Source organism: Xenopus tropicalis, chromosome 4 (assembly GCF_000004195.4).
Source record: "Xenopus tropicalis strain Nigerian chromosome 4, UCB_Xtro_10.0, whole genome shotgun sequence".
NCBI classification, from domain to species: domain Eukaryota; kingdom Metazoa; phylum Chordata; class Amphibia; order Anura; family Pipidae; genus Xenopus; species Xenopus tropicalis.
Genome location: NC_030680.2, coordinates 38,471,400 through 38,490,214, shown reverse-complemented (window position 1 = coordinate 38,490,214; position 18,815 = coordinate 38,471,400). Strand labels below are relative to the sequence as shown.

The 18,815-nt window shown below is 39.6% G+C and overlaps 1 protein-coding gene across 3 annotated transcripts in view; it reads right to left on the bottom strand.

Moving 5' to 3' along the window:
- Positions 1-2,028: 2,028 nt before the first annotated feature.
- The window catches only part of rela (v-rel avian reticuloendotheliosis viral oncogene homolog A), a 30,706-nt gene continuing 13,919 nt past the window's right edge, over positions 2,029-18,815 (bottom strand). For 2 of the 3 annotated variants that reach the window (XM_031899972.1, XM_012960785.3), the window contains exons 3-11: positions 17,517-17,671; positions 13,445-13,593; positions 9,877-9,968; positions 9,422-9,556; positions 7,481-7,585; positions 4,977-5,189; positions 4,803-4,880; positions 3,425-3,487; positions 2,029-3,332 (exon numbers count right to left, since the gene is read on the bottom strand). In XM_031899972.1, the coding sequence (XP_031755832.1) occupies positions 2,761-3,332; positions 3,425-3,487; positions 4,803-4,880; positions 4,977-5,189; positions 7,481-7,585; positions 9,422-9,556; positions 9,877-9,968; positions 13,445-13,593; positions 17,517-17,671 (1,562 nt within the window). In that variant the 3' untranslated portion in view covers positions 2,029-2,760. 3 annotated transcript variants of the gene reach the window in all.

The following is an 18,815-nucleotide window of genomic DNA, read 5'->3' as shown; positions in this document are numbered from 1 at the left end:
TCATTTCACATCCATTGGGTGGACCATACCACTTGAAATGGATGGGAGGCTGTACCGTACCACTTGATGCGGACGGACCATATCACTTGATGTAGACTGTACTACCCTGCATCACTTGTGTGTGTACACTCCATCAACGTAACCAGTACAGCCCATCTACCCCCCATGTCAAGCAGGGGGAGACCCTATAACTTGTGCAGGGGAGGACAGACCGTACCACTTGAGGTGGGGCCATACCACATTACACAGATGGGGGGGGGCAGACCATACCACTTAAGGCGGATATAGGGGTGGACAGTACCACTTTATGCACACTGGGGGAACCTTCCACATGACGTTATCGGAGGCGAATTAAACTGTACCACTTTATGAGTACTGAAGGGAACCTACCACTTCACGCGGACGGCCTAATATTTGCAACCCCCAGCGATTTCACCTTTCCCCTCTACTTTATGTTTTTTTTTTTAAATGAGAAATGATGGGGACTGAAAAGTGTGTTGAATATGTCACACCAGAGGGTCTAATTTATGAGTACTGGCACATTTGCATCTGGGCAGTAACAAATGACAACCAATAAAATTCTTGTTCTACGTGCAGCTGGCTAAGAAAGAAAAAAATAAAAAATATTATCACTGATTAGTCACTATGGGTAACAACCCAGATACAAATTAGCACAGTTTTTATAAATGAATCCCAATTAGTTTTGTTTGCCATAGTCAGCTTCAAACACCCTTGCCACCATAAGCCACAATTTTTATAAAAAATAATGTGTCTGGCTTGTGTGGTTTTCCTGCCTAAAAAGTCTTGTGTGCCATTGCCCATGGGAAAATGAAAGAGGGATTTGCTGTAAAAAAAGGCGTGTATAATGTAGATGAGATTATAAATTTCCCTTGCTGCTGTTAATGGGTTTTTACTGTTTAAGGATTTTATCTCCCTGACCTTTTTAGGCAACAATCCCAAAAAGTGAATTCATTCTGCATGCTCCTCATGCTCCTGTTCCACGAAGATGATAACTATAACAGAATGGAGCTGGGGCGCTATGTGAGAGGCCATGGTCTAAAGATGAATATGTACAAATAGGAATTCAAAGACTTCCTAAGATTATTAATGAAGTAACATGGGTTTAGGAGGATAAGGTGGGGTTCAGGCTTCTGAGAAAGCTCAAGAGCTGCAAATTATATTATTACTGAAACCAAACTTAAAAAGAAGCATTAATATCAGATTTCAACATAAAGTGCTTGTATTTAAAGGAAACCTATTAAAATGCATTTTTTGCTCAGATACACTTTTGGGTTATTATATTACACAAAAGTTTGTTTAAAGGAGAAGGAAAGGCTAATAAAGAGTTAATCTCAAGCTGCAGGCATACCTTCAGTTGTCTCAATAGTGCCCTTAAGTCTCCCCATATTTCTCCTGTTCAGATGATCAGAAGCCAAACAGGAAAGAAAAATGCTGAGCTGTGTAAAGAAAGTTCCCATAATGCCTCACTCCTGCACAGACACCCAGACCAAGTGTACATGCTCAGTTTGTAAGACTATGCGTCCGCTTCTTGCTGATTGGCTCAGATCCACATTCCTAAGGGGGGGGGGCGAGTGAGTTCTTTGCATTCTTGAGGGAGGGGGAGCAGGAGAGAGGAGACAGTAGAGAGCTGCCTGTCTCTGGCCCAGGAATTACAGACACAAGAAATCTTTTGACAGAGAAGTCAGTGCAGCGTTTCTGTGAGTGCTTGTGGCTGTATTTACATAGACCTTTCTGATAAAGCTTACTTAGTTTTTACCTTTCTTTCTCCTTTAAAAAGATCCTTTCTTTCCAACTTCATAACCTAAAGAGACACTATCACCTCCAACAGCACCGATTAAACAATCACCATCTTAAGTTTAGCCATATGTCTAAAGGGGTCAATCATAGGGCCACCATGGGTGGCAACAAATAGTCCTTCTGCCCCTGAATACAACAGGTAGGGTTCAAAGTAAAAGACTATGAGAATGTTAAAGGGATACTATCACCCGACAAAAAAAAATCCAGGCATAATATGAATAGCTTTTATATTTAATTCTGCAGCCCAAAGCAGGGAATGATTCTATTGGAATGAAGAAGACTCTAAATAGAAATCAATCTAACAGCTATGGGAAGGTTTTAGGATTTACAAAAGGCCAGTTTAGCAAATCACAGCAAATTAAATCTTTGCACCTTTAACCAATATCACACGAATCGGAAATTTTTTATAGATGTGATCGCTCTGCTGTTTGCCAAGTTTAACCTTTGATGTCCACACCTAAAAATACCCATTCTGGATGTCTATGAATGGATAAAAAAAAACAATTATTTACAGGCAGAGAGTACAAGTAAACAGGCAACTTTACTGCGATTCATGTAGGCAATGAGAAGGATTATATTGAACACCCATGAAAAGCAGAATATACAACCAAACTTGCTTATAAATGACTGATGAGCGGTACTCATAAGACAATCCTTTTTTACTCTGCATAAATAGTAGCAGAGGTCAAAAATAACTTTAAAATATTTGATAAAAGTATCTACAGAAGTCTGTTAAGAGGGCAAATACAGGATTACACCACCTGTACTGTTCCTCCATATTCTTCCAAAACCAAAAAGTCAATGTCAGCCTGACAGGGCCAGCACAGTCTGTTATATTAGAACATTTTCTGGAGTCCTACTGCATCTGAACAAATATACAGGATCCAAATTATTTTAGGCAGGTCTCATGCTTAGTCTTATTGCTCACATTAATAAAGCAATTTATTTAATGTTCATGAAAGAAGAGAGGTCAAGGTCTAATAAGGAGGTTATAGACTCTACTCCCTGCTGCATATCAAAAACCCCATTCATTAGGACACTGTCAATTCTTTCTTCACCATCATCTTCAATGGGCCGGTTGCTCATAAGCCGAGCGATGGAATCGGGATAGGACATGAGTGTACCTTGACTAGTCCCAGGCTCTTGTAAACCTGCTGAGAGTGTCCCAGATGTTTGTGACTCACTAAGAAGCTGGCTAAAATCACTATTGTCAATAGAACTCAAACTGGTACAGCGGCTCTCTGTGTCATTTGGCAACATTTCTACTAAATCCAGATTTGCATCGCCTGAGAATGAGGGGTAGTTTAAAAAGGATTCTATGCGGTCAGGATCAGACTGAGGGGGAGGCTGTGATGAAAATCCTAAATTGCTGAAGTCGCTGATGTTGACGGTGGATAGACGAGTCGAAGCTGAAGTCACACTGTCAACCTTCAATACTGGCATGGAAAATGAAAGAGAAGGCACCATTGGATTTGGAACTGAAGGGCTGGGTCTAATGGATGCTGTTATAGGCTCTGGAATAAAATGGACAGAACATATTGAGTGCATGTTCCAAAAGAATGGGAAGTGGTTTAAAGCCATGAACATTTGCAAGAACAGATCTAACCTGACTTTGTTGGCACTATACGATTTGGCACAGCAATTCTGCGTGGGGTTCGTGTCTCTCCTCCTAAAAATTAAACGAATGAAAAATATAAAATGAATGCCTCATCCATAGACAAACATGTTATAAAGGGCAATTCTGTATGGAAATTTTATCATAGACATGCAAGGATTTTTCCATGCATATATTTAATTAAAATCGCTTTAAAAAGACAAACTGCATGGTGATAAGCTTATACTGAAAATCTTGCAATATTTGCATCTGCATTCTAATTTCCCACCACTGCAATTTACACCATTTTCATTTGGGCTTCTGTAACACACTGAGGGCTTAATTATATGTAAGAAGAACCAGAAAAAATGCCTCAAGGGTCACTCAAGGATTCCAAAGCTTTACCCTGGCAGCCGATAAGCACATTAGTATTAAGAAATGGAGAAATGAATATTTGTGTGCTCAGTAGACCACACTGGGCTTAACACTACATGCAGCAGACAAAACTAAACATTTCACAAGTTTTTAATTCATCTGAATGACCATATGGCTTCTATAGTGAAAGTATTTATACAGAACCGACCTGGATTCAGATTTGGCCATAAAAGAAAGAGGGTTTATTAAACATTACTTGAATATGACTATGCAAAACACCACTGCGACCAATGTTTCTATTAAGTTGTGTGCTTGTGCACCAAAATGTTATGGGGACACCACTGATCTGAGCACACCATCACATGCTTGCATGCATCACAACACCACAACAACAGTGTAACATGGTACTTCCTGACCCCACTGTGCTACTCAGCTTTTTGGAGCCGCTAGGTGGCAAAGATGCTGTTTTGGGTGAGTACGGTGGTGCAGTTTGAGAGGGTGACCACTCGCTCCAGCAGTTATAAATTAAAGAAACAGTAGTTTTGCTTCAGAATCACTACTACTGGTGTAGTGTATGCTTCAGAAACCCTACTACAGTTTATATAAATAAGCTGCTGTGTCGCCATTCAAAGCTCAAAAAGGAGAAAGGCACAGGGTACTCATAGCAGATCAGCTCTGTAGAATAGAATGAGATTCTACAGAACTTTTCTGTTATCTGCTTTGTAACCTGTGACCTTTTCTCCTTTTTTTCCCAGCTTGAATGGTTGCCTACATGGCTACATTGCAGCTTATTTATACAAACTGTAGTGGGGTTTCTGAAGCAAACACACCAGTTTTTTTAGTGCAGGGCAACAGTACATAATTTTTTAAAAACCCTTTATTTTTTGGTGTTACTTTTCTTTTAAGTACACGGGTTTCTTTGCTTTTTAACCTAATTTAGTGAAGTAATAGGAAAAAGCTTATCTGAAGGTAATGACATTTTATAATGTGTAAACCTGATTATACAGTTTCTTACCTGCAAAAGGATTCTTCACATAATGCTTGAAACTGTCAAGGGTCCTTTTCCGTTTTTCATCAATATGGTGGGGGTCAACTACAAAAGAAAAAGAAAGGCAAAAACTGTTAAAGAGAAATATTAAGGCAAAACAATGAGGGACAAGAATATGAGAGAAATCAGTCAGACGCATACCTTCATCTGGAAGATACTGAAACTCCATAGGCTCACTGACTTCCTTGTCTGATGGCCGCCTCAGCTGCATTTGCACTTTGACAGACTGACGTATTTTTGTGTCATGGAAAGCAGGTGTTCTGAAGACAATGGCTACCTGGCGGTGAACATCTGCTTGTGAAAATATGCCTCGAGCTTCCCAGTTGCCCAAAACGAATAGCACCTCGATATCTTCTGGGGGCCATAAAAAGATACACAGTTACAGTAGTATATCATCTTTATTGCATAGTAAGATATGCCATATAAATATTCCACCACTACTATAAATTAAAAATGCAGGTCTCTATAAAAATATATTGCACAAACAAGCTCATATGTATATCCCTGCTTCATCAGAATAAACCATTTTCATAACAATATACTTTTTTTAGTAGTATGTGCTATTGGGTACTCCTAAATAGAAAACTGCCATTTTAAGACTTAATGGCCGCCTCCTGGGATCATAGGATTCATGGTGCACACAAACAAGCCAAGGCAAACATACATGCTAGGCCACATCAGCCAATGAATTCACAGAGTTCTGCCTACACTACTTCCTGTTACAGTTATAGCTGCATTATTTCCTGTCAGGTGATCTCTGAGGGAGCACACAGCCCATCACTAAATGGTGGCTCAAGGGAAAGGATGTAAAAGGACAATATTTACTGATATAATATTCCAGTTTGGCGAGATTCTTTAATAGGTCACTTAACATAATATAAACTTCCTTACTTCTTCTGTTTTTGCGCGGCATGCGCAGATGAAGTACAGGAAAAAGCGGAACTTAAAAACAAAAAAAAAACGCTTTTTCACTGTACTACCCCATCGGCCCCAGGATTGCAAAGATAAAATACAGGAGGAAAAGGACAGGAGCACCGGCCTGGGGTATGTGGTAAGTGATTACAATCACTGGGGAGATCTTTCTCTCGATATACCCACCGATATCGAGCTAATGCAATCATTTAGCCCCAGGGCCAAAAAATTGAATTACAATGAAGGGAACAGAACCTGTTGGAGCAAGGACCACATTTCCAACAGGAAAACCATGCCTGCCCAATTGATACCTGGCCAATTTTTGGCCAGATATTGGTTGGGGAGGCCCGTTGAATCAGTCTGAAGGACCAAAATCAGCAGCTTAAAGGAGAAAGAAAGGTAAAAACTAAGTAAGCTTTATCAGAAAGGTCTAGTTAATGAATAAAGGATGTAAAAAATGAATAATAGGATGAGGGCTGTTTAATGATAGAAGACCTGATTAAAGCTGTATAAACCTCAACATCCTGCCCCTCAGTAATCAGCCTCAGCTTCAAACTATAGCAAAATGGGTAAAATAATTTCTTAAAAGTGCAATATCTGATTTAGCCCCAGTTGGATTTTTGCAGGGAGAAATTGGTGTGGACCTAAACATAAGCCAACAAGCCGCTGTCTCTTAGAAGTGGATAAGGGCTGAATCTGCACTATCGCAGGCAAGAAATCTCCCAAAAATACCTTGCCATTGCCTAATACAGCAATCCGGTGATCTGGCTTAATCACAGGCAATTTCCTTACTTTGCATTAACCTACGATTAAGATGGTTGGTGCTCACTGCAGGGATATCACCCTCCATTCATATAGAAAAGAAGTTCATTATGTCATATTAAGCACTATATTCCTCCCCTGTGGATAGCACAGCAACCCCCAGCACATAATTACACACCTTAGGGACCATATAATGACTATTTCCAAATGCTAACAAACTCCCAGAACAAACCCCTGCCAGGTTCACCTCCCACAGGCAGCATAGGGAAGGCAGAGTATGGCACACACAGGCAGCATAGGGAAGGTAGAGTACGGCACACACAGACAACATAGGAAAGGCAGAGTATGGCACACAAAGGCAGCAAAGGGCATGCAGAGTATGGCACACACAGACCGCATAGGGCATGCAGAACATACAGTGACAAAATACTGGCACTGCTGCTACAGTCTGTCTGAGGTGTGAACAGGTGAACAATGTGGGCACTTACAGTTTGAGCCCAAGTTGTGAACAATACATGGGCTTAAAGGTGTGAACAATGCAGGGGTTTACAGCCTGAATCTGAGGTGTGAACAATGCAGGAAGACAGTTTCTCTCAGTACGGATACCATTTAAAGCTTATACAAAAGGTATGCAGTCGCAGCAGCCAGAAAGATGGAGGTCTGTGGGCTGGAAGCAGCCTTCCAGTTGGGTAGCACTGTGTTAGAGCATTTGCCAATACTGTTGCTTAGTTTCTGTTTTTTCTTGGGTCAAAACTACATCAATTTGACCACAAAAACAAAACTTTGAATAAGATAAAGAAAAAGTGTTTTTTGGATTTTTTGTTTATAAAATCCTCCAGAATCAAAAATGTAAGCTCCTCTTCCCCAAGTAAACGTCTTGCACACATCCAACGTTGCGGTAGTAAATTCTGGAAAATGTTAATTGAGGAAAATCGATATTTGTTGACTGCTAATCTGCATACATTTTGTACCTTTTTGTACTTTATCACAAAGTAAGAAGATCTCATCTCCTCCCATGCAACTCCCAGAATTTCTGTTCACTCGGCATATCTTCAGTTCAGCAGTATTAGGGGCTCCTAGTGAAGTAAAAGAAAAAAAACACGAAAAACCGTTACACTCTATAATTCTGTTTGAGTGAAGCAAGTAGCACAAAATACTGCGGGGGTGAATGCTGCAGTCCCTATATGCCCAGTGCATCCACCCCCTGATTAGCAATGAAATGCTCAGTATGCTATAAAATACTTGCTTGCTTCAGAGTTAATTATTCTGATTGGGAAGGATATCCATTTTCAAGTGAAGTTGCAGTAAGGTGCCTATAACTTACCTTTAATACCACTTTAAACGATGCCACTTTAAATTATAGGCATGTATGCCTTTAAGTCACAGCATAGCAAATATATTTCTTCATCTTCCTCGTGGTAGTAGGTATGGAATCCAAACCTTTACATACTGTAGTGATCTTACCCTACCCTTTACATATTGTAGTGATCTTCAGTACAGGTATAAAATCTATTGCCCAGAATGCCTGGGACATGGGCTTTCTAGATAATGGTGTTTTCCCACAATCTGGATCACCATGCTTTTAGGCTATTAAAAAAAAATGTAAAACATTAACAAACCCAATAAATGGTTTTGTCAACCAATAGGGATTTATGCAGGTCAATTAGACCCTTGTAACCAGATACCAGCTGAAATTCCTCACTAGAAAAATAACAATCCCAAACTACAAAAACACACAAAATTAGGACATTATTATTATTATTATTTATATAGCGCCATCAATTTATGCAGCTCTTTACAGAATAAAGGGGGACAAAGGACAGAACATTTAACCTGTACATATAAACAATTCACAAAATGGTATGCAGTTACATTGGATGAGGATCGGAGACACTAGGGGTAGGGCCCTGCTCGCAACAGCTTACATTCATTACAATTTATCTTCAAATTCAATGTCTACATCATACTAATATTTAATTTAAATCTGAACTATGCCTTTAGGACCACATGATTATTTTTAAAAAGATGGTGCATGGTTTTTGTTCCCTATTTAAATTAGAGATACACACAATCCATCATTTTTGGATTCAGGTGAATACAGAATGCACAAACAAGCAATCTCTCTGAATGCTGAACAATAATTTGAATATTTAAACTGGAGAAAAATAAGCTGTCCAAAAAAGTTTCAAAAGTTTTAGTCACATGACATTAAAGAGATACTGACACCAGAAAGTAAATCTTTTTTTTACATCTATCATAACATTGTCTTTGCAAGAACTTTATAATTTTGCCATTAAAATATATGCCTGATGCGTTTACATTACCTATCTGATCCCCCATGTTCCTCTATGAGGGGGCTGCCATATTTGTGCAGCAGGAGTCCGTTAGCATTATAAGCTGTAACCGACAGGCTGAGAAGGGACAGTCAGGTTGGCAAAACAGTCAGGTTTAGGAACTTCAAGTAACAATTACTTACAAAACCAAACCTGTCAGCGAAAAACCGTCAACACGACCTATAGGTAGCTTTTTATGTATATTCATATTTTGAAAAGTAGTTTTTTTGTGTCAGTATCACTTTAAGAGGCATATTTATCAAAATGTGAGTTTAAAGGTTAATACATAAAAACTTACCCATGTTCTATTCATTCCTATGGGATTTTTAGAAGCCAAATTTATCAATGGGTGAAAGTTAGAACTCGTCATTTGATAAATACACTTCTAAAAATCCCATAGGAATCCATAGAATGTGGGTGAGTTTTTATGCACTAAGCTTTAAACTCACATTTTCATAAATCTGCCCTTAAGTGTTCAGATTAAGGATTGACAAATCTAAACCTTGCAAACAGTGCTAGAATTTTTATACATTTTGAAACAAACTCTAGATTCAGATACTATGGAATTTATTTCCTTACTGTTGTCATAGATGGGCTGGGATACCACAAATGGTAAAGGAACCACCTGACCAGCAGCTCGATCAGGAATGAAGACTTGGAAGCACAGGCAAACAGTGTTGAGGTCGTAATCACTCTTCAGCTCCTCAGGAGGCACTGGGATAAAAGAAAAAAAAAATCAGAATGACAATGGGGAAATTGTAAGGAAAGAACCTTTATACTAAGTTTGTTACAACTACAACTACTCTAGCCTGTGTGTGCTTTTAGATCTTTAGCCTGTCTGACTGTTGCACACCAATGTATTTGACCCATCAAATTAAAACTTTATTTCGATGATGGTTTCCCTGAGTGGGTCTCCTTTAAAAAACCCACGAGTTTATGACTCACTGATGGCAGCTCAAGGACATACAGCACAATGTATCAACTGTTTTGCATAAAGAATAAGCAAAGAAAGGATAAAAATAACTCGACATTACCATTAAAAGGGTTATTATTTGTCCGAATACGATGGGCGATGGCATCCTCCACCTCTCTCTTTTTCACACACTGAATGCCAAGGTTCTGGAAGCTTAGTAAAACACACAAACAGTTGACATTGTCGTTTTATAAAGTACAGCATATTAAATCACATATCACATCACTTATATACAATATTCATATTTAGAGTGACAACATTTGCCACAAAACACCAGGTTTCTCTGTGTAAAACAGCATATTTTTTACGCTTTTAGGATACCATTGTCTGCATCTTACTAAAAAATATTTTCAAGGCAAACTCCCCCTTTAAATTATTTTGCATTTTAGATGTTATTTATGCCTTGATTCTTTTATTTTCCCTATGTATTCTTCGAGTTAAACTATTAAGAGCTAATTGTGTGTTTATTTTCCTTCTGTATTTTGAACCTTCAGGCTTTAATTTCTCTGAGCTGCCTAAGCAGCCACAGTGGCTTGCTGTTCACAACATTATCAGTTCCATAATGGAAGATAAACACCCTTGTTTTTCTCACAGCCTTTAAGGTGGCCATACACGCACCGATATTATCGTACGAAACCTCGTTTCGTACGATAATCGGTGCGTGTATGGTATGTCAGCGAGCCGACCGATGTCGCAGGAAGCTGCTGAAATCGGTCGGCTCGTCGATCGCCCAGGTTAGAAAATTTTGATCGGGCGCCATAGAAGGCGCCTGACCAAAATTCTCCCTTCAGAGCTGAATCGGCAGAAGGAGGTAGAAATCCTATTGTTTCTACCTCCTTACCTGCCGATTCAGCCCTGAATGGTGTGTGGCGGATCTGACGATGTTTCGTGCGACCGATGGTCGTACGAAACATCGTCGGATCGCCACGTGTATGGCCAGCTTTAGGCTAATGTCACACATTATCGTAAATTGTAGCTCGCGGATAAAAGTATGTAAGTATTGTTGTACAGGTATGGGATCCCTTATCTGGAAACCTGTTATGAAAGTTCTGAATTACGGAAAGGCCATCTCCCATAAACTCTAAGAAAATAATGCTAATTTTTAAAAATGATTTCCTTTTTCTCTGTAGTAATAATAAAACAGAACCTGTACTTGATCCCAACTAAGATATAATTACCCCTTATTGGGGGCAGAACAGCCCTATTGGGTTTATTTAATGGTTAAATGATTCCCTTTTCTCTGTAATAATAAAACAGTACCTTGTACTTGATCTCAACTAAGATATAATTAATCCTTATTGGGGGCAGAACAGCCCTATTGGGTTTATTTAATGGTTAAATGATTCCCTTTTCCCTGTAATAATAAAACAGTACTTGTACTTGATCCCAACTAAGATCTAATTAATCCTTATTGGAGCCAAAACAATCCTAATGGGGTTAATCACTATTTTAATGATTTTTAGCAAACTTAAGTTATGGAGATCCAAATTATGGAAAGATCCCTTATCCGGAAAACCCCAGGTCCCGAGCATTCTGGAAAACAGGTCCCAAACCTGTACCAAAATCTGCTCTCTGTGCCTGCACCCAGGCTGATGCAATGATTCCAGGTGCAGGTACAGGGAAAGGCTGATGTAGCGTGTTTATCTGCAGGGCGAGATTCAACCCTGTGTGGCAATAGCCTTAAGCACGGATGCCCAAAATGTAGATCTTGAGCTGATGGCCACTAGATCACAGAGATGAAGCATACAAAATAGAACCATACACTTGTAAAGTCTGTGAACCCCTGTTTTAGACACACACCAAAAGCGGTACTAACCTGGCGTAGGAACAATAATAATAACATTTTAGAGAATGCTGATGTTTTAAGAGACATTACTACTAAAGAGCATTTTTTTTTTTTTAATCTTAAAGGACGTCAACCCCCAAAAAATGTTTTTGCCTAATAAATTAGAAACATAATTCTAAGCAACTTTCCAATATCAATTCGTTAAAAATTATTACTACTTTAAAAGTTGTGTAAACGTAATTGCTATTGAAAGCAGCATTTGCCGAAATCCTGGTTGTTACTTTTTAACAAAATTGCATGTGCCAGGCTCCTCCAGCAAGGCAGGTCTGTCACGATTACGCCACTTCAGATGCACGTGACTGTAGGCGTGGCTGTCTAGAGGGTCCCTTGCTCAGTCTCACACACCTGACACACAGGTCAGACTAGCATCACAGCACCCCAAAGACCAACCAACGCTCACAAACTCATACACAACTTGCTGCCACCACTTTCATACTTCTTACACTGGCGATGAGAGATGCCAAGCACACTGGTAGAGAAAGGGTTAATGTAAAGAACCGACACACACACTCTCCTTACCAGCAGTCAAAGGGTTAATCAGCACACAGCATACAGAGGGCTAAGGCACACAACACAGTTACACACTCGGAGGTTAGGTACGTTTTAGAGCATCAAGGACAAACTTATTAAATTTTATATTTAATATTATAAAAAGTATAACAGTGCAAGTTTAAAACAAGATGTTACAACAAAGGACATACGATAAAACAAGTACAAACAGTTTTAAAATAAAAAGGGAAAAATATAGAAGTCCTATACTATACCAAGCAAAGTCCTTCTAGTCCTGGAGGCAAGGGGAAACCACAGGATAAACTTCCAATAGAAATTGGTCCTCCACATAATATCTTCAGAAGAGCTGACTATTTATCCCAGTTTGCAGGGGGATCAGGTAACTGGACACTCCCCCCTCCCTCAGGAATGCAAGGGGTGTCACCATTAGCAGGACACAGTGTGAGTTTTATGGCCTCCTGTGTATGGACTGAGTGTATGGGACTTGTCCAATGATACCAATGTCCATAACTCCTTGTGGGAACATGATGAAATTAGATTCATCAATTCTTAATGATCCCACCGGTCCCATACAGACTAAACATCACCACTGTGTGACCTGCCCCTGCCCAGATACTCCTATCTGACAAACCAAGTGCCCAAATCCAGTGATGTTTGGACCCGTATGAAAGGCCATCTTAAATGAAACATATACTCAGGTTTTGGTACCTCTAGTATAAATAGTATGGGTTCTGGGACAATAAATGTTTGTGAGTTTGGGTTATGGTGTGACCTCCACATCACCTATGATGGGTCCCAATGTGAACTCTAAGTCACCCCCACGTGGGCTTTCACTCCCCCACATGGCATGGCTCTTATCAGCCAGGGATTAGAGTTGGGCATTTCAGGATGCGAGGCCTTTACACATGGCTGGTTCCAGACCCTAGTGACCAGAGGCCTGTTATATATCTCTTTCTGGCACATTTCTGGAAGATTTTGGGATACCTTGGCCTGCTTGATTAACCCTTACAGGCCTATATCATGACAAGGTCTGTCAGTCTGCTGCCTTGTGTTACATTGCTTCAAGTGCCAGAGCCACCAGGGCAGAGACTAGAGAGGACAGGTAGACACTGCTTTTAATAGCAATTATATATACAAATAACTAAAAAAAATAATGAATGAATGAAGTAATGAATGTATATTGCTTAGAATTAAGTTTTGTTTAATTAAGCAAAAAGTTATTTTTGGGGCTGACAATTCCTTTGAACAGAAGTGTAACCAAACCAATCATTACCTGTGAATACTACGATCTGGGGAAAGTTCAGCTTCATAATATCCATCCTTACAGTCCTTTCCTACCAACTCATGAGGGTGAGGTTTGTGTGGAGAATCCTTAGTAACTAGGGATATTCGAATACGCGCTGAGCCCTGGTAATGGTTTATCTAAAATGACCATAAAGAATGGAAGGAATCAATCAGACAATAAAAAAATAAATAAAATAAATGTGCAAATGACAAAAACCATGAATGAACAAATCAAATACTATGATGATGGTAAAGTGATGATTAGAATGATCAATAAGGCTAAAAAATTTTTCACTTCCCTTAATAAACAGCTGGGTAAAGAGCTATGAAAGTACAGCCATCAGTTAAGTCAAACAGAGCCCATAAGTTGACCGCTATCTTGTAGGCCATTACCAACTATGCCAGTGTGTCTTACAGCAGAAAATGAAAAAACATACATTATCTGACAACAATGGCTATTCAGACACTGAAACAATTTGTTCATTTAATGAACAACAAATCCTGCAATAAAACGGTGTTCTTTTTAGTCATTTCGCTTTTTGTTTAGCAGCTCTTCAGTTTGGAGTTTCAGCAGCTATCTGGTTGCTAGGGTCCAAATTATATAGCAACCAGGGAGTGGTTTGAAGGAGAGACTGGTACATGAATAGGAAAGGACCTGAATAGAAAAAAAAGTTATAAAAAGTAACAGTAAAATTGTAGCCTCACAGGGTCAGTGACCCCCATTTAAAAGCTGCAAATTGTTCAAAAACTATAATTGGCCATTCTATAACATACTAAAAGTTTACTTATAGGTGAACCACTCCTTTAAAAGGGACAGGGGTCTTTTTTTCACTCAGGGGCAGATTTATCAAAGTCCGAATTTCGGCTAATTAAAAGTATGATTGGCAAAAATTCGGAATAAATACAATAATTTTGGATGTGTGTTAATTGTGAGAAAATTCCTATTGTGTTTGTACGCAAATATCGTGGCGCAATCCGAAAGTTCTGAAATTTTCGTATCCGAACGATCATAAACGCCGCAAAAAACTTTGACTTTCAACCTTCAATGCATGATTTTGGAAGCCTCCCATAGGATATAATTACACTTTCTGCTTCCTTCTGTTTTAACTAGATGTGCAGAATAAGAAGCAGTCCAACAGCATTATGCATCGCCACCTCACTTCACTGTAGGTCTGCATCAGCGATATTAAGTGTTTTGCATAAACACTTTCCTTTAAAGTAGGGTGGCACAAAAGAAGCCATTATGCAAACGAGCTATGCCAGGTCATGCCAGCTGAGTATCTCTCAGACTAATTAACTGAAACACAAGTGTCATCTGACCTGAATAACAGAGAACATGTGCCAGAAAAAATGTGACACCAAAAATTACACCTAAATTGTGTGTAAAGCCGGTATGCATTGGAACTCAAAACACATAACACTGTTAGTGCTCAAAAGGGGGGGGGGCTGAATGCTGTTTGCATACAAATATTTTGTAAAGTCACGTTAAAACATCTAAATCACAGATAATACACTTATTGCAGGATTTGTATTCATCTGTACAAATTGTTTAAATGTCTGAATAGCAATGTGTCTTTTCAAGTGAGTATTTATGAGCTTTGCACACTGTTTGCAAGTGAAGTCTAAAGGGGGCCATACACAGGCCGATTTCAGCTGCCGATTCTGGTCCAAACCGGTTCGGCAGCTTATCTGCACCCCGATGCCTACCCGATGGATATCTGGCCTCAAATTGGGCAGATCTCGATCAGGCAGGCTTGATTTTCTGTCAGATCAGGGAGCACATCGGCTCGTTGATGCGGTCTCCGATCAGAAGGCGTCTATGTCTGCTATTGCAATTCGATTGTTGGCCCTAGGGATGGCATATCAGGAAAAGATCTGCTCGCTTGGCGACCTCGCCAAATAAGTAGTGTAAGGCTACTTTAACAATGCACAATAAATACAGTGGAACATATTACCTTTAAATGGCTTAAAGCGGTTATTGTTGCAAAAGTTCACTCTACAAAATAAGAAAGGGGTAGTTCACCTTTTAAATTAACTTTTAGTTTGCTGTAGACATTGATACGCTGAGACAATCTGCATTTGTTCTTAATTTTTTTCCCAGCAGGTCTCCAGTTTGGCATTTAAGCAGCTATCTGGTTGCTAGAATCCCCAGCAACCAGGCAGTAGTTTGAATGAAAGACTGGAATACGAAAAAGGAAAGGGTCTTAATAGGAAGACAAATAATAAAACAATAAAATTATAGTCTCAGAGGGCAATAGCTTTTGGCTTTCGGGTCAGTGGCCCCCATTTGAAAGCTGGAAAGAGGGAGAGGAATGCAAATCATTAAACTATGAAAAATAATGGAGACCAACTGAAAAGTTTCTAGGAATAAACATCCTATAACATACTAAAAGTTAATGTAAATTTACAGTGTTGGACTGGGATGCCAGGGACCCACTAGAAAACCTTAGACCATAGGCCTACTCTCCAAACAATTTTTTTCCACTTCTTACTCAATCTCTATATTTTCCTAGTTTTTTTTTATCTTTATATACTATAATCTATTCTTCTATATATTTAGTTGCTTTGTTCCCATAGAAAAATAAGCAATGGACCTGAATTAGGCCAAATCGCTAGAAGCAGCCATTTGCCCAGTGGGCCAACCGGGAATTTTCCTGTTATCCCTGTGGGCCAGTCCAACACTTTAAATGTGAACCACCTGTTTAATGTGGTGATATGTTTTTTTTTTTCTCCAAAGATCAAGTGATACGGAGAGTCACCAAATTCTGTCATGCAGTAATGCCAATCCCAGCACCCATTGCCCCGAGGATGGAGCTCTAGAAGTAAATCAAACCACGCTCACCAGCACACCCTGGCCTTTCCACTCTGTTCCACCTGGTGCACAGTATTTAGAGAGACTTCGGCACTCTCCACCACGATCCAAATAGCACAAAAATACCGGCACAACAGGACTTGTTTAAGTGGGATAAACCCTGCTGATTTTTAATAGTAGCAAACCATGTACATGGTTTGCTACTATTAAAAATAAGCAGGGTTTATCCTGCTTAAAGGAACAGTAACACCAAAAAATTCAAGTGTTTTAAAGTAATTGAAATATAATGTACTGTTGCCCTGCACTGGTAAAACTGGGGTGTTTGCTTCAGGAACACTACTATAGTTTATATAAATAAGCTGCTGTGTAGCCATGGGGGCAGCCATTCAAGCTGGAAAAAAGGAGAAAAGGCAGAGGTTCCATAGCAGATAACAGATAAGACACCATTGTATTCTACAGGGTTTATCTGTTAGCTGCTATATAACCAGTGCCTTTTCTTCTTTTGAATGGCTGCCCCCTTGGCTACACACCAGGGTTTATATAAGCTCTAGTAATGTTTCTAAAGTAAACACAAAACTTTTACCAGCGCAGGGCAGCAGTACATTATAGTTTAATTTCTTTGAAATATATACATTTTTTGGTGTTACTGTTCCTTTAAACAAGTCCTGTTGTGCCGGTATTTTTGTGCTATTTGGCTCTAGAAGCAAAGCAATCCTGGTTACAGCAGCCCAAATAACAACTCTGGCATTACACTTTACCTTGTACTTGATGATAACTAAACTGCAGTAATCCATTTTGCTGATAGAACTATTCTATTTTCTTTTTTTAGTTTCTAATTTTTTATAAGATTTATTTACAAGATAATAGATAACTTAAATACCTCCCAGCATTCAGAAAAATAATGTAACTTCATAAGGATTTTGGCTGGCATATTTTAACAGAATCTGCATAACCATAAAGTCATGTAAAAGACCCACAGTTTTTCAACAGAAATGGATTTAAGCACAAGACTGCTGGGTCCCTTCCCAAAACCTGCAGCCTCATACTTTAAGCTGCAGGCCCTAGTTCAACAACCCCCACCCCACTAACTTTCTTATCTTCAAGGTTCTTTCAAGGCAGACTACCTCCTGCAGAATGCTGCACACCCACACTGAATGTGTTCATTCATGCCATTTTGTGGATGATTTGCTATTTAGTAGAACACAATGAACTTACTAAGAAGATCAAGTAGAAAACTATATGCACTGACCTTAATAGTGGGATGAGTTTTTGTTGTGTCAGTGCTTCGTTCACCTGGAATGCTTCCAGCAGAGCGGCCTTCACACTTGTAACGAAATCGCATCCCTCGCTGTTTTGGCTGTTCTATAATTTCCACATGTGGGTGGGAGGAAGGCATGACTGTGCCTGTGCAATGGGAGTAAAACCAGAAAGAATATATACTGACAAGCTGGAAGCAAACAAACTAATATATGTTAAAGTGGACACAGTCTACTATCTAAAGCAACTGCTGGGATCCCTAATCCACAAAACCCCAGTCTCAAGCATTCTGGATAATAGATCCTATAACCCAGGGATCCCCAACCTTTTATATCTGTGAGCCACATTCAAATGGAAAAAGTGTTTCCATTTGTGGGAGCAACACAAGCATGGAAAAAGTTCCTGTGGATGCAAATAAGAGCTATAATAGGCTATTTGGTAGCCCCTATGTGGACTGGGAGCCTACAGAAGGCTCTGTTTGGCTTTACACTGGGTTTTATGCACCCAAAACTTGCCCCCCAAGCCAGAAATTCAAAAATGGCAAACTACTTTGCAGCCACTGGGAGCAACAGCCAAGGGGTTGGGGAGCAACATGTTGCTCACGAACCACTGGTTGGGGATCACTGCTATAACCTGTACTTTCATTGTCAGCAGTAACTAAAAGGCAACTCTCCCCGAGTTGCCTTCCCCTGCCATCCCACCGGCGAACATGTAAGTCGCCGGCGGGATGGCAGACGGGGTGGCGCGATTTCGCGCAAACCGCCGAAAAAGACTCGCGAGTCTTTTCCGCCGATTTCCCGAAATCGCCCCACCGGCGACTTACATTGTTGCCGATGGCATGGCAGAGGAAGGCAACTCAGGGAGATTAGTCGCCCGCGAACAGGGAGTTTTGCCGCAGGCGACTAATCTTCCCGTGTGCCTGAGCCCTAAGTTGTTCAGTGTCAATAACACACAAAGCTTTCCTATCATTTGTATCTGATAAAAATGCAGCAAGTAAAATGTCCTATACACGTATAGGACCTGTTATCCAGAATACTCGGGACCCAGATAAGGGATCTTTCTGTAATGGATCTACTGTCTACTAAAAAATAATTTAAACATCATTTAAACTCAATAGGATTGTTTGGCCTCCAATAAGTATTAATTATATCTTAGTTGGAATCAAATACAAGTTAAATTTTTTGTATTACAGGGAAAAGGGAAATTATGTTAAAAAATTAGAATTATTTTCTTATAATGCAGTCTATGGGAGATGGCCTTTCCATAATTCTGAACTTTCTGGATAACGGGT